This window comes from Coptis chinensis, chromosome 5, assembly GCF_015680905.1.
Source record: "Coptis chinensis isolate HL-2020 chromosome 5, ASM1568090v1, whole genome shotgun sequence".
Classification (NCBI taxonomy): domain Eukaryota; kingdom Viridiplantae; phylum Streptophyta; class Magnoliopsida; order Ranunculales; family Ranunculaceae; genus Coptis; species Coptis chinensis.
The window spans coordinates 62,740,136-62,761,528 of NC_141460.1; the positions used below are offsets into that span (position 1 = coordinate 62,740,136).

A 21,393-nucleotide genomic window follows, 5' to 3' on the forward strand; every position below is an offset into this window, starting at 1 on the left:
ATGATGATATCCCCGCTCTGCTAGTTCCTCTTCAACAGTTAAGGCCGCCAGTATGTTTGAGATGAAACCCGATCCAGAACTTAAAAATTTAATCGAATCTCTAATTAAAAAGGTAGAGGCTATTTCTATTCAACAAAAGCCTATCCCCGTCATGAATGTCAACTCCAACCCATGTAATTTATGTTTGAGTCCTGAGCACCCTGACTCCTATTGTCCTCTCGCCTATGAACAACAACAATCAGAGCAAGATAATGTTTGCTCCATTAATAGCTATCCTATTCCTAATGCCCCATGGAGACAAAATCCCAACTTCAGTTGGCAAAACAATCAACAAGTTACACCTCCAGGGTTTAATAACCAAAATGTTAGGCAAGCAAACAATTATAACCAAGCTCCACCTAGACAATGACAAGGTCAGGGGAATTATAATAATTATAACAACCAAGCGTAACCACGACAAGGTCAAGCACAAGGTCAGGATAATTATAATAGTTATTATACCAATAGAGGTATCGTTCCGGTTAACAATAATAACTATCACAACCCGCCCATAAATAATCAACGTGAGATAGTTCCAAATTTACACCGTGACTACTACACCTACACAACCGGATCGTATCGACGCCTTTATACATGTTACCCAACAACTTTTCCAAACAATGACTCAATCAAACCAACAGATCTTACAATCCATAAATCAGGGCATACAACAGTTAGCCCAAGAAAAAGTCCAACCAAAAGGCGTGTTTCCAGGCCAAGCGATATCAAACCCTAAAACAGCAAACACAGCCTTTGAGGTAAACGGTAATACTAGTACGGAAACTACAACCGTAGGTGAGCTAAATGCCATCACCACTCTCCGTTCTGGTAAAGTGATTGATAACAAAGTAATTATGCCTATAATTACCCCACCAGTAGTCCCTACACCGGATATCGAACATGATACCGAAATAGAAACTGAAGAGCCTACCACTGTAGAGGTACCAGTTAAACCACAACCTAAGAAATAGATACCCAAGGTTAGACATCCAGTTGAGCCATACGCTAAATATAGAGCGAAACCACCATTTCCCCAGAAATTAGCCATGCTAACCAGGGATACAAACTTTGAGGAGATTAGAAACGTTTTAAAAAATCTAAGGATAAACCTTCCTTTTCTCGAAGCTATTAAAAAGCTACCTAACCATGCTAAGTTTCTTAAAGAGTTGTGCACTACTAGGCGTAAAACCAACATACCTAAAGATGCCTTTCTAACTGGACAGTTCCCAACTTTATCAGAAAATAATGGAATTGTTAAGTACAAGGACCCTGGTCGTCCTACTGTAAAATGCACCTTAGGAGCATCCTACGCGACGACCGCTTTATTAGACCTGGGGGCGAGTGTTAACTTACTCCCGTTTTATTTGTATAAACAAATAGGTCTACAAGAAATGCAACCTACAAAAATGACGTTGCAGTTAGCGGACAAGTCTATAAAGTATCCTAAGGGGGTGTAGTGGAAAACGTGCTTGTTAAGGTTCAGGATTTCTACTATCCTGCAGATTTTGTTATCCTCGATACAGAAGTCGCTAACGACTCTGTACCGATCATCTTAGGGCGTCCCTTCTTGGCAACTGCCAATGCGTTTATAAATTATCGCGATGGTAAGATGTCCTTATCTTTTGGCCACCTTTCTGTTGAGGTAAATATTTTTAAAATGATGAAACAGTTACCAGAATCGTCTATAGATGGGGAGGTTAGAATGATCAAGAGCTTAGCTCAAGATTATTTTAACAACACGTTTTCCGAAAACCATATGTATAAATTCCTTTATTTTGGAACTTCAGATTTTGTAAATAACTCCTAGTTAGAGGAAGTCAGCACCATCCTTGAGTCCACACCAATTGTAGACCCTTCGGTTGCTCCTTATACTGAGTATGAAGACTTGCTACCTAAGCAAGTATTCATTACGCAAGATGAGGACCCTGACGAAACATCTATTGACTTTCCTTCCACCCCGGTGCTTAAACCTCTTCCCCCGGAGTTAAAATATATTCAACTTGATCCGGATGGTAGTCATCCGGTAATTATATCTTCTCTGTTATCTAAAGATGAAGAGACACGTTTAATCAGGGTGATTAGGGAACATCGGTCTACGATTGGTTGGTCCCTAGCCAACATTAAGGGAATTGACCCTAATGTTTGCACTGATCGTATCCATTTGGAGGATAACGCGAAGACCTCTCGCGAACCTCAGCGTCGCTTGAACCCTACCATGAAAGAGGTGGTTAGGGAAGAAGTTTTACAATTACTCGATGCGGGAATCATATACCCAATCTCCGATAGCGAATGGGTAAGTCCCATTCATGTAGTTCCTAAGAAATTGGGGGTTACCATGGTACGTAACGCTAAGGGTGACTATGTTTTCACATAAGGTCCTATGAAATGGAGAATCATTGATTACGACGCGTTTAAATGCTATGACACGAAAGGATCACTTTCCTTTACCTTTTATAGATCAGATGCTCGAACGTCTAGCTGGTCATGCTTTTTATTGTTTTCTAGATGGCTACTCTGGCTATTTTCAGATTATTATTGATATTGATGACCAAGAAAAGACTACCTTCACATGTCCTTTTTGGAACGTATGCCTATAAACGAATGCCTTTTGGCCTTTGTAATGCTCCCCGGTACCTTCCAAATGTGTATGCTTCATATATTTAGTGACATGGTAGAAGCTTTATGGAAGTTTTCATGGATGATTTTTCTATCTATGGAGACTCCTTCACAGATTGCTTGTCAAACCTCCGTCTAAGGTTTTGACACGTTGTAAAAGAAAAGAGCCTCGCTTTTAAATTGGGAAAAGTGTCATTTCATGGTGAAAAGGGCATAGTACTAGGTCACATTGTATATAGTGATGGCATCGAAGTAGATAAGGCCAAACTAGATAAGATCGCGACTCTACCTATACCACGGACTGTCCATGATATTAGAGCCTTTCTAGGCCATGCAGGTTTTTATAGGCGCTTTATTAAAGATTTCTCGAAAATAGCTAGGCCTTTAACTAATATGCTTTTAAAGGATGCCATCTTTGATTTTAATTTTAACTGTAAACAGACTTTTGAAACTTTAAAAGCCATGCAACCTCTGCACCAATTATACTGACCTCCCGATTGGTCTAAACCTTTCGAACTCATGTGTGATGCTAGTGATTATGCAGTTGGTGCTGTCTTGGGACAGAAACTAGATAATAAGTCCACTGTTATTTATTATGCTAGTAAAACCTTAAACGATGCTCAATGGAATTATACAACTACTGAAAAAGAATTCTTAGCTGTCATTTATGCTTTAGATAAGTTTCGTCCTTATTTGGTTGGTTCTTAAACTTTAGTTTACACGGACCATGCAGCCCTTAGGTACCTTCTTTCAAAGAAGGATGCTAAGCAGAGATTAATCCGATGGATTCTTCTCCTGCAAGAGTTCACTTTAGAAATAAAGGACAAAATAGAGGTCGAAAACATAGTTGCCGACCACTTATCTAGACTTACAAACGACGATGATAGTGATTATGAGTCCATACCGGATTTTTTTCCTGATGAGAATCTGTATGCTATTTTTTCAGCACCTTGGTATGCTGACATTGTAAATTATTTAGCGGCTGATGTTATTCCTTATAATTGGTCAAGAAATGAACATAAGAAGTTCTTGGCCAGAGTTAAGTTATACTATTGGGAAAAGCCCTACCTTTTTAAGTATTGTGCGGATCATATTATTCGTAGTTGTATTCCCCAGTGGGAATATAATGAAGTTCTATCATTCTGCCATGACAAAGAGTGTGGTGGCCATTTTAGTGGAATGAAAACAGCCGCTAAAGTTCTTCAATGTGGATTTTATTGGCCTACCCTTTTTAAGGATGCCCAAGTGCATTGCAAGATGTGTATTCGTTGCCAACAACTTGGGCTTAATCCGCGGCGCGTATGATGCCATTAAACCCAATCATGATAGTAGAAATTTTTGACGTTTGGGGCATTGATTTCATGGGTCCCTTCCCTGTTTCCCACGGTTTCATTTATATTCTAGTTGTCGTGAACTACGTGTCTAAATGGATAGAAGCCATGGCTTGCCGTAGCAATGACCATAAGACAGTGGTATTTTTTATTAAGGAGTATATTTTCTGTCGTTTTGGCATTCCTAAAGCCATCATTAGTGATGGTGGAACACATTTTTACAACAGAGTTGTTGCATCTTTAGTGAAAAAGTATGGAGTTACACACAAGGTAGCAACTCCTTATCATCCACAAACTAGCGGACAAGTAGAAGTTTCTAATAGGGAAATCAAAAAGATTTTAGAAACAACTGTAAATCCTGATAGGAAAGATTGGTTAAAGCGTCTATCGGATGTCTTATGGGTGTATAGGACGGCTTTCAAAACTCATATCGGTATGTCTCCTTTTAGACTTGTATTGGGGAAACCTTGTCATTTGCCCGTTGAATTAGAGCACCGTGCTCTGTGGGCTATAAAAAGCCTTAACTTCAATATTGATGAGGCGGGTGTCAAACGCAAGTTGCAATTGAATGAGCTTGAGGAAATCCGTAGCGATTCTTACGATCTCGCGAAGGATTATAAAGCTAACATGAAACGTGTTCATGATAAGCAAATATTGCGCAAAGAGTTTGTAGTCGGTCAAAAGGTCTTGCTTTACAACTCCCGTCTACATATTTTCCCAGGGAAACTAAAAACCCGTTGGTCTGGTCCTTTTCTGGTTACTGAAGTCACCCCTTACGGGGCAATCACCTTGGTAAATCCTAAGGACAACAGTACCTTTCAAGTTAATGGTCAACGGTTAAAACATTTTCATGAACTTCTGTCCCCTGATATAGAGGAAGTCCTTTTACAGGACCCTGTCTATGAGGACTGACCTTTGTCATTTGGTGTACTTCCTTTCACTTCCATATAGTGGTAAGTACACCATTCAGGTAACCGGGCCCTCCCTATGGAGTGTGTGGCTGTAAGTACAGGATCCTAAGTCCACGTTTCACATAATTCACATTTTCCACTTTTGCATCTTTTCTCGGTTTTTAAGTCATGTTCCTCTATGGGGTGAATTATGTATTTATTGTTTTTCGTTTTTCTTATAATAAACTAATAAAAATAAAAATAAAATAAAATAAAAATCTAAAATCATAGAAATAGCAATCCAACAAGTCTTGGGAATCTGACTTTAAACGACCCACGTTTAAAACAAATTGTGTGTTTAAAAATTTGTTTGGGGGTGGGCAGTCGATCTTTCCATCCGGATTGTTCGAACTTTCCATTTGTGTTGCTTAGGCCCATTAGTCATAGTTCATTCGGGTTGACGTTATCTATAACTTAGATTTCCTTCGTTCGCATAACTTACGTCACACACGCACTTTGAGGCATTTTTCCACCTTCTTATATGTCACCCATGGTTGGAATTGAGTGTTTTATGGATCATTGGATTGGAAATTCTCTACTGATCATTTTCATAACTCATTCGCCAAAATCGGACCAGTAACGAAGCGGCAAATTGAATTTGAAATTGCGCGAAATATCGAAAAAGTTCGGAATCCGAATTGGGCTTGGGCCCAAACCGCACGCACGTGCATGGCACACGTCTCCTTCCTTCCCAAATACGCAAACAGTCAGTTTCCTTTTCCATCCCGCCAGTTAACAAGGTTTAAAGGAAAACCTAACAGCCAAAAAAAAAACAAAAAAAACAAACACCTATTTACACTACGCCCACCAGCCCAAGTTCTCTCAAACAAATTTCCCAAACCACCGAAAACAGCCACCAATTCAAGCATCCAACCTGCCACCGTACCCACCATTGCCACCACCATTGTTTTTAGTTGTTTTTCATTAAACTCGCCTCCTCCACCATCTACAAAACCATTGTTTGTTTCAAAAACTTCAATGGCGCTATAGCAAAGAATTTTGCAGGAGCACGCATTTGCTGCCGACCGCTTCACGCCATTTTACGATGCGGAGATGATTAGGAGGGATTGGAACGGACTGTGGTACTTGACTGAGAGTTCTATCACTATGATTTGGTAGAACAGTTTTATAAGAAGCGAGAATTTGAGGGGGATAGGATTTTCATTAAGGTAGCAGGAACGAGGAGGGAAGTAACGAGACAGTTGTTGGCTGAGCTGTTAGGTGTTACGCCTGGAAGCAACCTAGAAGCCACCATTCAGGAATCGTAGTATACTGGAGTTCCTGCTTTGATAAAAGATACTGTCGTGGAAGGTGAATACAATCCGAGTTCTCATTGCGTCCGCCAGTCAAGTCTGAGAACCAACCAACTGACTGTAGCTCAGTGGATTGGTAGGAACGTCCTCGGGAAAGAAAAAGTCAGCGAATAAGTATAATTTCTGCATCCTCAATTTAATTTTTAATGTGATTAGAGGAGTGGGAAAGAGCATTGCGCCTCTTCTTGTATTGATCACTAAGATCATGCTCTCATTTAGAGCTATCACAAAATCTACTCCTATTATGATCAAATTGCATTCTAATGAAAGTATTTATACGGATTGCATCCAAGAGACTTGGCTGTTGTCTGAAGGAAATGTAGTTGAGTTGGAGGATGAAATGGAAGATATGACATGTCTGGATGAAGATGCATTAGATAGTTGTAGTTCTAATTTAGAACGCATGCAAGTGTTGCAAACTGTCTGCAATGTCTGCACGTTCTCTAGATTTTGCAAACGAATAAGTATAATTTCTGCATCCTCAATTTAATTTTTAATGTGATTAGAGGAGTGGGAAAGAGCATTGCGCCTCTTCTTGTATTGATCACTAAGATCATGCTCTCATTTAGAGCTGTCACAAAATCTGCTCCTATTATGATCAAATTGCATTCTAATGAAAGTATTTATACGGATTGCATCCAAGAGACTTGGCCGTTGTCTGAAGGAAATGTAGTTGAGTTGGAGGATGAAATGGAAGATATGACATGTCTGGATGAAGATGCATTAGATAGTTGTAGTTCTAATTTAGAACGCATGCAAGTGTTGCAAACTGGCTTGCGTTGCATTTATGGTATTTGTGAAGATATCCGAGATAGACAGATTGTAGTTCAAAATAAACAAACGAACCTTCAGACGAGAGTTGAAATGCTCGAAAGGGGTCAGGAAGATATCTTGTCTAACATGGAGACTATCCACCAGCATCACCAAGCCCAAGTATCACGATTACTTTCGGGATGAGATGGAAGCCTGGCGCTTGTTCCGAATAGAGATGCTACGACGCATGCCACCCTTGGAGGGTTCTGTTTCAGATGAGTCCGAGAGGCATGAGCGTCGTCACTGAAGAACAAATGGCGTAGGCAATTCATCCCAGGACCAATCTCCATCTCAGGGTCCATCTTCATCATATGGCTAGGTGTTCACCATCAGTTTGTGTTCGCTGTTATTTCATTGTTTTTATTGTTTTATTAGTTTGATTTTAATTCAGTAGTTAAATTTAAATATTAATTTGTTCATTTTATGTTGTTTGGATTTTATTTTTTTTAATATAATTGGTTATTTTCAAATTGTGTGTGTTTTTATCATTAATCCCACCTTTCCGAATTGTTTGGGGGTGGTAATATTTATACCGAGCATAATTCGTTATATGGTCATCTTCTGTAAAGTTGTCTTGGAGTAAAGGTTGAGAATTTGGCCGATATCGGCATATCTATGATTATGTGTGGTGGTAGCATGAAATCTAGGAGAGTTTAGAAGTTACTATTCTAAATCCAGTATAAAAGATACCAGGGTTGTTATAAAATCAAGAATATGGTTTGTTTCCGTTTTCGGGTTTGGAAATTTTCTATTTCCTGAAATTGCCTTAAACAATTTGGCAACTTGCCGATTCGTTTTGGAAGCTCAGAACCTATTTAAACCTCCTTCATTCTACACTCACAACCCACACTACACCCCACCATCATCTCTCACCTTTCACTCCAAGCTTTTCCTTCTTTTTCCTTGTAAACTTCTGCTTCAGCACTTACGAGCACACCTGCTCCCTAGACACTGTTAGAAATTTTACTCGAGGGCACCTGTGCCCAAGTTAAACGCGACTTGCGCCCAAAACACTGTAAATCCAAAAACACCCGAGCCCAAGTGGAGCGCACCTGCGCCCTGACCTCCGTAAACACGAAAATTTCCAATTTTCTACGTGTTGTTCCAGGATTTTTGGGAGCTGTTCCAAAGAGTAGTTGAGATGACATCTCCTATAGTCATACCTGAACAGTCTTTCGAAGATGTGTTAGGAACTGAGACCTATGGATAACTCCTGAAGAAATTTCAGAACTAGTTCAAGTTTCTCATTAGGAATCAAGCCAACATTAGTGTCTTCCTCTACGCCGATTTTCTGGATTGTAGCACGAGTCTCCACCTTTTTCCAAGATCCCCCAATCAACAACCGCCAAGCCGGACATATTATGGGCAGGTGGGTTTGCCAAACATGGTCGTGTAGCAAGTGTGGATGAACTAGCCTCTTCCCACACATGCAGTGTTGGAATCTCCAAGAGTATTTCAAAATACTTGTGTGTGTGTGCAAAGTGGAGGAGATGAACTATGTGTGTTCTCTCCACTTTAGTGCATTGTGTTTAGTCCCACATTGGTGAACCACCACTAGCAAGTGAGGTATATGAGAAATCCCTCCATCATAAGGGCGTGCCCTTAGGGTACAAAGGCTTTTGTGTTAGGAGGGAGGACTCACCCAAAGCCACACACGCACGCGCCCGCCCGCCCCGCACCGAACCGAGTCGTGTCGTGTCGGGCTTGGGCTTATTGTCTAGTGGGTAGTGGCTTACCAATTGCCTAAACTTTTGCAGCAAGTTTCGGCTAGAGTTCTACTTCAACTTGGTTTTGTGAAACCGACTTTGAGAGGTCTTCTTCTCCCATTTGGTAACCAATTGATACCTCTATAAAAACACATTGCTATGTCCATAGAGGGGATTGATTACATAACAGAGAGAGATAGGAGCTAGAACTCGAGTGCACCAGCAAATCCTTTACAGACCAGACGCATAGAGAGACCAATACAACCTTCTATCCACCCTATACAGAAACCAGTACTTGTCTTCTTCTTCTTCTTCTATTCTTACTGTCAGCCGCTAGAGAGAGTTATATTGCTGTTCTAGAGGGTAGTCTGTTCTAGTGCAAAGTCAGGCTGCTGTTAACCATTGAATCCTGTGAGGAAGACGCCACTGTTGCCTTTCCGCACCATTGGAAGGGGCGAAATCTTTCCTTAAGGACAGCCTAATCCGCGCCTTGGTTATTACCTGTTATTCTGTCCTTGTCTTCTATTGTTTTCTTTTATTTGTTTACAACAATCTTAAGGAAAGATCAAGATGTCTACACGTGTTGACACCACGCCGATCAAAGAAACCAATTCTGGAGTCATGGAAGTTACTTCGTCTATGAGAGATGCTGCACCTCTACTGAATGCTCGCAACTTACCCAATGTGTCAAAGATTGAATCCTTCAACGGTTCACACTTCAAGCAATGGAGTCAGAAATATTTATTGTGACGCCTACAGGGCGTTGGAATTTAGGCGTCTGTGTTGGTGTTAGAAATTTTTGTGACGCCATTATGCCGTCACAATTCACATATTTACTGACGCCTGTACGCCATCACTAAATGTGCATTACTAACGCCTGTATGCCATCACTAAATGTGAATTACTAACGCCTCTACGCCATCACTATTGAACTTTCGAATCACCTAAAAAACTGGCGCTATAACTTGGCGCCAAAACAAATTAACGCCTCAGTGCCGTCAGTTATCATAAATTTGTCTTTTTTTTAAAATGCTTACTGACGCCTGTCAGGCGTCACAAATTATTATTTATTTGAAAAAAAATAATATTTGTTTTTGGTTTCCATTCTTATATTTATATATTTTTTTCCCTGAAATCACCTGCATAAATACAACCACATAAACCCCAAACAAGCAATTATACACAAGGAAAATCTTAGTAATAACCATCACCAAAATTTGACTAAGTATATATATCACTAAATAATAAATAACATGTAGATTAAAAGATATAAATGTATGGATATAGCAGAATCTACCAACATACTATTTCAATATAATCCCTATACAACAACTCAATATCACATCCTACGAAGCAAGAGCATGGAGTCCTTGACGATTCTCTTGGTGGTCTCGCTCTAAAACATACACACCCTGGACCAAGCTGGCAGCTACAGATCTTCGGTGATGTGTATTTTTCCTTCATAAAAAGAAAAAAATTCATTTCAACTAGACCTTAGTCAATACAAGCTAAGGAACCACTAAAACAAGCTATTGATTAGTCAATATACACAATTTTCACTAACCGTGCAGTCGCAACATAATATGCTCTTCCACATGCATGATTTCACAAAAAAAAATGAAGTTTACTAGCATTTAGACTGTTAAGAGTAGAACCTTTTCAGCACTCCTAAACCTCGGCTTCCAACCACAGGAGAATCAAGCTTCAAGTCATCAACTGCATCACAAGAGAATCAAGTTTACTTCTTGTCTAATAAGAGACTATGCACTCTAACCTTCACCTATAGAGAAATTAAACTCAACTACAACTTCCTTTGAAAAAATATTAATCGTTGTGTCGAAGAAGCTGCACCTTTCAATGTTTGTTTACTACAACACTATCCAACTTATAAAGAACAATTATGCTAATTTAAAATTTCTAAAATTATCATTGATCCACGAGAGCGGAAAAAAAAACACCCAACTCTTATCAATAGTACAACATATAAATTATTAGATTTTATGTAAAATGTATCCATGAATAACATAAATGATGTGATCTAGTTACCAAGACAACAAGATCATAAGTAATTAAAAAAGTAACAGTTCAATTTCGAACTACTCACCTTTCTTTCAAAGCAAGAATTCTAGAATTAAACAAAATGGGCTATAGTATGCTAAAGACAAAATTCTGACCTTCACTTTCTTGAATACATCTCTGAATCCTAACTCTCTAAGCACTTGCTCGCAAATTCTGCAGAGAAGCTACAAAAATCCAGAAAATACAACTTTAGCAACTGAACCTTATACTCCTAAAAGCTACCAAGTTTTACTCACAACATAATCAGGAGGCCCGCCATGGCTTTCAGGATCTTTCTTTATGTCCTCCAGTAACTCTGTATACCTAATAATACACAGAATTATCAGAAAAAAAATCCAACATATATATTAAGAAACACTTGATAGTAGTACCTTTGACCAAACTTTTGAGCTTTAGCAGGAGCATCAACAACACTAGTGTCACTTTCTGCCCTTTGTCTCCCAAGAAAATAATTAGGATTCATCAAAGCGGAATCAGCAGTAATAGGCCTTCTCAACGGCTAATTAGGCATACTCATATCAATAATAACAACACATTTTTGCGGTGATGTTTCTCGTACACATATATACTTATCTGATTCCATCGTTACATGTGTAATTCCAATACTAGGCAACTACAAATCACATAAAAACATAATCAGCTCAACATTCAATAATTCAGATCCAACAGATCTGAAGACTAACTAAACTTTAATCAATCAAATCGATATTGAAACTAAATAGATCACATCAAAATGTCTGGTTAACAAATCTCTTCCAAAGTTGCTGCGCTAAAAGAATGGCATCAATCTGCAAGAATTGGACTTATTTTAGCCCTAACAGTCCCATATAAAATAGCAAAGGTAAGAGATTTCATTGAACTAACACTACAACAGAGCATGGTTTTCGCAGCACCATACCCCATCGCTAAAGGTGCCTTTGAGCGTGGCAAAAGATCTGTCGCAACGCACCAGATGGCGTTGCAAAGGCGTGGCTAAAAAGTGCATCTCAAATACTCAAATGCAACGCCAAAAGTGGCGTGGCAAATGTTCATAGTTTGTTGCGACGCCTATGGACATTGCTAATACACTAATTCCGTTGCTACTTCATTTATGAAAATTAAATTAATTGCAAATTTATTACAAACTATTTGCAGCGCTTGGCGTCGCAAAAGAGAGCTTGTAACAACTAGGATGGCGTTGCAAAAGTGATACCTTTAGCTGCATAACTAGGCATCGCAAAAGGCAACCTTTTGCTACACTATTTCCGTTGCGGAAAGTTTGAATTTTTAGCTGTACATTTGGCGTGGCAACAGACGTCCATAAATTTAGCGACACACCAAGTGTGGCAAAAAGTGTCTACGTTACGGTATCATCAAATCTTTTAGCTACACCAAAATTGTTGCGAATGATATAAATTCTAGAAAAGCACACGCTTTATTTGGGACGCATTTAGCCTTACAAATGGTGCAATTCATATATATACCTGTACATTTTCATTTACATAATCCTGCCCAAAACAATTTTTATAGAACACAGTAACCCTATAACAATTCACCACAAATCATAACAAAATGAATTTCATTACTAAATCATTCAATACAAAATATCTTAAAGAATTCATATAACTATTTTTTGTGAAAAAATATCGCCTCACATAATCTTAACAATGTTCAACTAAATTTAGACGAATTATTCAAAACTAAAATTCCACAAATAATGTCTATAGCATGCTAATTTGAGCAGCATCCACTCGGAGCTTCTTCTTGATTCTACTACTTCTGGCAACCAATCGACCAATCTGGCACAACAAATTAAAAAAAAAAATCACTTTAGTAAATTTATTAGAAATATTAATAAACCTAATATACACAAGTTGGCAATGCATGTGAAACTATGCACCTCCTATATGCGTGCGTAAATTGGTGCCCATAGCCAAAAGCTTAGAAAGAACTTATCAAAGTTATAACTCGATCACATTCATGAAGGTACAGATCAAATAAGAAGACAAAAATAGCCAAAAGCTAATGGATTTTGAACTAAATTGTACATGTAAATGCCACACCATTAAAAAACCTCGTGTCATAAAGTTATCACCAATGAAACAATAAAATAAGCAAGGCTAAACATCAAGTAAATCAAGCAAACAAGCTCAACTACAAAAAGCAGTTCCAACAGATGGCAGAGTCAAATGTAAAGGTATCGGGCGTGGGATGCTTCCTATATACTCAAAATAAAAGGACTCAAATAAGAGTTGTGGGCATAGCAGCTCATTCCCAACTCCAGGCACAACATAAGAGGGAGGTGTGGTATATTTGTCAACACGTTGCTACATGCATTGGTTTGACTCAATAACTGCTTTCTTATCGTTAGAACACGTTTTTGACCTTATCGGTCCCATCTATCATTAGAGTTTGAAAACGAGATATTTCTCATTGTAGAAATGGGCTTCTAGCTCGTTTAGGGCTTTAGTTGTCCTTCACTCTATTACCTTCTATTCGAAGTCTCGTTTAGGGCCCGTAGACATGCAGTAACCTGGCTCCGTTAACTCTTGTCTATAGCCTGCGGATACGGTGGCACTCCTCAACGAGCATCGAAGCCAAGATATCACTGCTGTGTATTGTGGCGTTAAACCCATACCCCTAGGCGGCAAGTTAAGATAGAATATCCCTTAGGGGTTGACTTATCCTTTTCTTGCCCTAACCTAGGCTTGTGTGGAACACATACTCAAAGAAAACCTATTTGTCCGGCCGGATGACATGATCTGGAGAGAACAAGAACAATCCGGAGCTACATACATTCTTTTTACTGCGTTCATCGACTCTCATGGATTACTCCCTTTGCCTTTTTTTGGGCTATGGGAGTCATCCTTGAGTCCGTACCAAAAACTTTCTAGAGGTGCCTATAAGGAAGTGGAAATAAAAAGGATGATTCCAGCCGTAGTTTATTGGCTGTTAGGTCGGTGAAACTGTCCCTGTAGCTAAAGGCAGTAGTTCGCATTCTAGTTCTATTTTTGTAGACTAGATGGGACCTCAACTTGGTTTCCAAAAAGCAACCGACTCTTTCCGTGTCTAGTCGAAGCGGTACAAGGCACTCGCCCTTACTACCTCTGAACTGTTATGGCTTTCTTACTTGCTACGCGCTCTACCGGCCGTGTAGCGGTTTTTGCTCCAGCTCCAGGTGCAGGGGCAAATCCAGGTGCTATTACTTTTTGAGTTCGAGCAGATTGAGAGGCAGGGCCAAAGCCCGTTGATTAACCAAATCTACCGAAAGCAAAGGCAGCTTACCCCGCATCTTAACAAGCAGCTAAGGCAGAAACCCCATTAACCCATAACGTCTTTCTCTTTCTCCAAATTCCAGAGTTGTCTACAGTGACAACTTGATCCAAAACGATAAGCGAAGGCATCAGGAGGAAAAACTTTTTGTTAGGGTGATTCTGGGCTCCCGAATAAGCAAGTCGCTATCTGATCCATGAAAACCACATCATATAGTTGGACTATAGATTCTCTTCCCCCAACAAACATGCACTTTTCAGAGTTGCCGTTGCCCAGGTGGCGTTGGTGGTATCGTATATAAGATCACGCCTGGTTTTAGGAAGGGCTTTCCCTCATCTAAATGGTGGTGTGTTCTCATCTTTTGAAAGAAAGATGTACAGTGGCGGTCTTCTCGTCAATCTTTGGAGCTGAGCTAGGCACTTGCTATAGGGCGACCGACCGAGACTCTACTCTGGCAGCTGAGCTTCTTTACTGTCTCTTGTGCTGGTTGTTCAATACTCCCATCAATCAACGGAACGTAGTGTGGTAGCTCTGCCATCTGCAGCGAAGGAAAGATAAGAGCAATCAATCGGCCGATATAATATCTTTTTTGATTCCACAACCAGTGCCTCTATCGAAAGAGAACAAGTCACCTATTCCATCCCCGTTCTTTCTGCTTTCGTGGGATAGGAATGAATGAAGAAAATGACGATCGATGCTTCCGCTCTTGGCAATACCACTGTGGTTGAATCACTATCCGGTGCTCTCTTTCTGTTTGCAAGAAAAGAAGGAGCTGCTGCTCTTACAGATGCTATTTCATCCGGTCCTATGTTTGCAATTGAATCACCAACAACCGCTACTTGGTACACTAACCGCATGACTACTATTGAAAGAAGCGATTGGAGGAATAACCGCTGCTAGAAAGGGAATTGATTCCCTAACCGGCTGTTGGTGTTATATCGAAACCGCTCTTTCTCTTTTCGGTGGTTCGGTCGGTTAATCAATAGTCGAATCAATGGAAACCTCCTTCTTCTTCCCGGTACCGCCGTTGATGCAATAAACGGTCTTGTTGGAATTGAATCAGAATATGCCCAGAAGGAACTGTTTTGGACACCAGAGCAAGGAGATACAGCTTGAGCTCACCTCTCACTCTCTCACTCTTTGACGGACAAACTCTCTACGTTCGTACCTGCAGCTAACAAGTCAGAAGTGTCCCCTGAGTCCTAATTCAGACTAGAATTGTTCTTTATCTGCATTATCCAATAGCCCATAGACGCTTGGGAAAACCTACTTGAAACTAGAGTTCACGCTTATAAAAGGGAAAGAAAGAGTGAAAGCACCCGCTGGCGTCTTTGACGGTATTTCCCCGCGATGCAGTTTCGGATGCGGCTACCTATGGTGGTGAAGAGGCTGCAAAGGAAGCGAGAGGGGCGAAGAAGATGCGAGAGGCAAAGACAAGCTTTTTTGAAAGCGACAATGCTGCCTGAGAATCCCAAGTCGATCACGAGATTGCAAAGTTGAGAAACATGACCGCCGCGAGGTCTTCTCTTCTTGCTTCGTCGCGGTTTGGATCTGAAACTGCTATGGCTGAAGCTGAATCAGTTGTCACTCCTTTGGCTCCTCACTTCAAACTCTCTGAGGTCGTGTTATCCACTCCTTCATCAAGGTTAGGTCGACCAGACCAGGATTGAGTCGAGTACGACCCAACTCTAGAGGCGAACCGGGAAAAGGATGCTCCACCTCGCCGGTCGTTTATGCCCATATATACACCCTCTTACTTCTATACTATAGGCTAGGCTTCGATCGAAGTGTGTTGAGCTTGTTGAACGGTATGTCCCGCATAAGACAATAGAATAGGTGGATTTTAGATGCCGATGCGTTTCGGCTTTCGCTGGTCTCCAGTGTGGGCCACTTCCTCGGTAAGAACTAGTCGCAACCCGTTTTATAAGGAGAACATAATATGGTTGTTCTCCTTTTCGGTTTTATAACTAGCGCTTTGGGACTAGTTATCCCGTGTGGGATAAGGCAGTTCCAACAGATGACAGTCAGATGTAAAGGTATCGGGCATGGGATTTCTGACACATTCTTGCATATCCAGTATGCACCAAGAAAACAACACAAGTATCAGCGAACAGATACACTAGTGTATAAAAGGCATGTTACACACCTCATTACCGCCTCTAAGCTAGTGGGTGGGACTGTTGCCTGATGTCCCAAAGGCCCTTTCCAAGCGGTTGGAAGCCCTTCTTATGACAATACATCGACGATTCGACATTACTTGTAATAGGCAATGATATATAACTACTAAGCGGTCGGTAAAGATTTAGATTTTTTGAACCACTATGAACAAGAAGTAAAAATCTCAATGAAGAAATTAAATCGAGAGGGCATCTTACGTCAATGGCTATATCCTAGAATTAAGCACCATAGCCGTTGCTCATTTCCCGTGACTGACCGACTCACACAAATGGGGAAAAATGGCTTGTGAGAGCACACGAGATTTCACACAACAACAAGTTAATAATTATAATAAAATAGAAAAGGAAACACATGCATAGACGTCCAGAATTAAGTGCATTAAAAAATCCAGCCCCTAAATAACTAGGCACCAAAACTCACTGAAGAAGATTGAAACTAAAGTTTTCCTTTCCATTTCCTCTGAATTGATCAAAGATGTATGAAAAAGCTCTCCCGAGTAAAATGTGAGTTCATTGAGAGATTACCCCAGAGTCGAATGGAAGTGTTTCAACATATCAAAAGTTAAAAACAAAATGTGTTGTGAGAAGTGCAAACCGAGCTAACACCAAAATAATGTCCAAAGTCTACCCATTGCAAACATCATGCAAATTGTGGCTTTTAAGCGATCTGAAAACAAACTAATCAACAAGGGCCTACTAAAGTAGAATCAATATATTGTGATGTATCTCGAAAAAGATGAAAGAAGGCATTAGAAACTTGATATGGAAATCAAGGTAGGATAGGTTGACTGAAATTCTACCGTATACAAGCTCACTATGTTCCCGATTTGCATTGGTTCTAAAAGTTACAAAAGATGTTCAAATATGCTACTCCTATCTTGGCCAATACTGAGAGAGGGAGGGCAATGTTTTATTGCATTATCCAAATGCCGCAAAAATAATAATTTATTACCCCCTGTTTTTTTTTGGACAATTTAGTACCCGTTAAAGAATGATCACAAAAGGTAAAATAAGACCCAAATATTGCAATTATATGCATGCAAATGTCAAATTTAGTTCTTTACGTATTGATAGCATCTCTACTACTATGGATATAGCACTAAGGACATAATCAAAATCAATATAGAAGCTGTTTCCATTATAAGGAGAACGAGAATATGGTTGTTCTCCTTTTTAGGTTTTATAACTAGCTTTGGGACTGGTTATCCTGTGTGGGATAAGGCGTGTCTACTTTCTCCTACGTTAGATCGAAGTAATTCGGCTCTGGGGAGAATTTGGCCGTTTTCACATGCCAATTGAGAATGGGCTAACTACTGTGATAGAGGCTGCAAAGGAAGCATAGGCGGAAAGGCGATGCAGCGGGCAAAGACAATTTCATTAAAATAAAAATAAAAATGTCATACAATATCTAAGGAACTATGGCCTTTGGTTATCGGCGTCTTAAAGGTTCAGACACACCAAGCTTTCAAGGAATTATCAATGCCTTGATGTGTACACCTAATTGTCAATCATATATCCCTAATTGTGTGAAAAAAGAAAAAAAAAAAAATACATCATTAACAGAAGATAAGATACCAATATTTCTTACTTGCTTAAAGTTCTCAAACTACGTACCATTGAGAACCTCCACTGAACTGTAGCATCCAAGCCTCCATCCTAGCTTGAACGGCCAAAACCTCTTCCAATTTAGTTCTTTGGGATACCATTTCAGCAGTGAGCTCGTCATTACGTTTTTCAGCTTCCTCAGCCCTCGTCCTTTGTAATTCCTCTTCATCACTGCTCCTTTGCACTTCCTCCTCTAAGTGAATGGATCTCATCCTTCTAGCTGATGGTGGCATGACACCATGCCCAAGGCCTTTATAATATCCAGATCTTACACCCAATACTGTACTAAAAATTTCATCCTCAGTCTTTGGCTCACCACCTTCTGCTTCAGACTCAACTTTAAGTTGTCGCATCCGATTCTGTAAGTTTAAACTAGGGATAAATATATGAAATTAAAGTTCAATGGTAAAAGCAAGTAAGAGTCATTTAACTTACATAATTTTCCTGAGCTACAGGACTAGTCCATCCCTTACTACTAAAGTGGGTTTGACGGTAGAATTCAATCTTTCCCACAGTTTGTTGGGTTTTAGAGTCACGCTGAAAAATATTTGAAAACACATAATTTATTTTAAATAATAGTACACAACTCCAAAGCAACATAAATTATGTAAATAAAAAATATACCGATTCCTCGAAGAAATGTAGAAATGACTTTGAACCAGCACAATGGTTTGTTGAGAGCTTTTGCCGATTACTTGAATTCTGCTCGCTAATTTTCTGAAGTAAAATGAATATTGTATTACAAGTTGTATTTGAATAATATAATCATATAATCAGTGGCTCATTGGACTTAACTTTGAACTAAGATGGGATAAATGTAAAGAGCTGCATTATTGCCTAATCTCAAGTCAAGAGGAAAACAAAGGGTCTCACCCTTAATAAAAAAAAAATAGAACAATCCTTTCCTTGGAACATAGCCGACTACCACTTCAACCTCAAAAATATAATTATATCCTCTTCTAGATTTCCTTAATTTCCTCAAAACACATGAAACCAATCACAACAATAACCAGCCAACAATAACCATTTAAAGGAGACTAATAAGTAAACTATCATACCTTGAAATCTTCCGCCCGAAACCAATCACAGCAAGCATCCCATTTATCTTGCATGCGCCACTATAAGGATTTCGTCGTGCCACTTGCATCATTTCCAAAAGCGTTTATAGTGCAAGTGAAGAAGACACCTATATCCTCTTAAAGCTCCCCCAATATCTTGTCCACAACGTACTTCACATGTGGAAGTTGCATATCCACATCAAACTTGTCCTACAAGAAATGCATTACAAAGTTACAAGGAATCATTCTGATATGCCATGCAACTAGAATAAAAACTTTATTACCTTAATGCGATCACGTAATGGTCCTCTCACATCCTCTTCCACTTTATCCCAATCACTTTGCTGTAAGAGGGTCCATGTTGTCGCGCTACTACTCCAATCTCCCTCACGAATTGAGTACTCCACCTTCCCACAGGTCTTGCATGATCTTTGTGGATCTCTATCCTAGGTTTTTGACCAGTAGCAGCTTTGTAATCAATGAGTTTCTTATTCATAGCCTTGCCTCTTTTTTTTCTTAGTTGGAGCTGTTAACAAAACATTCATAAAAAAAGAAAAAAAAAAGATGCCTAGTCTTTTATTATTGAACTATCCAATGCATTAAACAAATCAAAATATAATCTTATTACCAATACTTGATGTGTTCACTTAAGCTAACCCGGCCCGACATTGGTTATGCCCTCACTCGTTGAGTTACACCTGGCGTCATAGCTATACACGCAAAACTTAAATTTGATAAAAAACAATTGATATCAAATGGCACATAATCTAAATACAATAATAAAGCACATTAAAAGTCATATATAAAAAAATTAATATAGCATTAAAATGGAGAGTTTCAATTCTTAATATATAAGCATGTACCTGACTTAGCACGAAATAGATCCAACAACAAAACTATCACTTAATGTAATGCAATCCAAACAACCTGTCCTAGCTAGAATATGCTTTAGCTAGATATAGATATAGATTACCAACATAAAAAATGGATAATGAAGTTTTTCATTAACATTCAGTCAATGTCTGTATCATCATCACTGGATACGACATGCTCATCTTCAGAACAATACTCCATTAATGTGTCATCTATTTCATCATCTTCCTCGTCAATAATGAAATTGTTATCGGTTTGATGACTTTCCATAGCGCCCGCGACCACATTAGCATCAACCGTTTGGGTCCAAATCCTCCCTATCTAGGCGTATGGGTGTGAATGGTGCATTTTGAACCTCGATCTTTGCTTGCTTCATGAGTTTGATCAAGTTGGACATTGTCGATATTCACCCCAACCTGCTCTTCCCTGTTGATATGCTACATCACTACCTTCTTCTTCTTTCTCGGAACATCAAACACGTTTCGAGGCTTTGTCTTTTGCACAACTTTCCAACCAACACCTAATTTGGTATCATCGACGTAAAAGACTTGACATGCTTGCGTGGCTAAGACAAACTGGTCTTCTTTATACCACATCTTGGAGCCATTAATACTAGTAAAGTGACCATCCGTTTGAATCCCCGTCATTTTATTACCAACATCATACCAATCACATTTGAAAAGATAAACTCGATTCCCAGATAGATAACTAACCTCAAAAACATCAGTTAACACACCGTAAAAGTCAATCTCTTCTCCTTGGTGTTCCCCTTTTACTTCAACACCACTATTTTGGGTTCGAAGATTTTTTTTTCGATCCTTGGTGTGAAACCTAATCCCATTAACAATGCATCCGCTATACTGTTTCACACATTTATCAGGCCCACATGCCAATGAATATAATTCATCCGTAAGCCGGATGGAGTTCTCACCAATGCAATACTTGCATCTATTCATAAAATTAGTACACCAAATTAGGAAAACATAATTAGCATATTATCCAAGTTCATAACCATTGTATAAAAAAGTAGCAATACGAGCTCTTACACGTTTTTGAAACCAACTAGGAAACAACACTTCTTGTTTCTCATGTAAGTTGTGTGAACTTTGCATTTCAAGCTCTGTCATGTGTTGACTGCATGCATATCAAATATATATATAAACTTAATAACTCAGAGTAGTTGATGATGATAAAAAAAGACTCGGTAAGCTAAATGCAATAAAACTTACTCTAAATGTGTTGAAATTTCTTCAGAATTATTCAACACATAGTAATGAGCCTTGGCATAGTCTTTTGGATCAAGAATGGAACTTGTATAGGCTCCCAAAGGCCGAACATTCTGTGTGAAAACAGGAAATCCAACTTGTTGATTCTCATTACCACCATCATAGTTTCGTTCTTCACGATTGAACCGAGTTTCAACTCCTTGAAGATACATGGAGCAAAATGTGAGACATTCGGTGTCTACATACAATTCAGCAATTGAACCTTCGGGGCGAGCTTTATTTCTAACATATTGTTTTAGCGTGTGTAGATACCTGTTTACATATAACACACACATGTAATATATATATATATAGT

At 39.3% G+C, this 21,393-nt stretch overlaps 1 protein-coding gene and 1 long non-coding RNA gene across 2 annotated transcripts; both read right to left on the reverse strand.

The window, feature by feature from the left end:
* Positions 1-10,050: 10,050 nt before the first annotated feature.
* LOC147498273 (uncharacterized) lies at positions 10,051-11,076 on the reverse strand. Its single transcript, XR_015194262.1, has 3 exons — positions 10,943-11,076; positions 10,424-10,484; positions 10,051-10,226 (listed from the first exon to the last, which is right to left on the reverse strand). It is a non-coding gene; the product is annotated as an uncharacterized LOC147498273 (long non-coding RNA).
* Positions 11,077-12,454: 1,378 nt separating this feature from the next.
* LOC147498274 (uncharacterized) lies at positions 12,455-18,993 on the reverse strand. Its single transcript, XM_086563191.1, has 5 exons — positions 18,940-18,993; positions 18,506-18,598; positions 18,317-18,418; positions 17,891-18,240; positions 12,455-12,625 (listed from the first exon to the last, which is right to left on the reverse strand). Coding segments are annotated over exons 1-5 (600 nt in total). The 3' UTR covers positions 12,455-12,624.
* Positions 18,994-21,393: the final 2,400 nt, after the last annotated feature.

Excerpts from the sequence above, each read along its gene's own strand:
- LOC147498274 (XM_086563191.1), bottom strand. The coding sequence starts at position 18,993 with ATGCAAGATAAATGGGATGCTTGCTGTGATTGGTTTCGGGCGGAAGAT. Across the intron at positions 18,599-18,939 it reads TTCGGGCGGAAGATTTCAAG|AAAATTAGCGAGCAGAATTC; the intron begins GTATGATAGTTT and ends ATTTTACTTCAG. Across the intron at positions 18,419-18,505 it reads TACATTTCTTCGAGGAATCG|CGTGACTCTAAAACCCAACA; the intron begins GTATATTTTTTA and ends AATATTTTTCAG.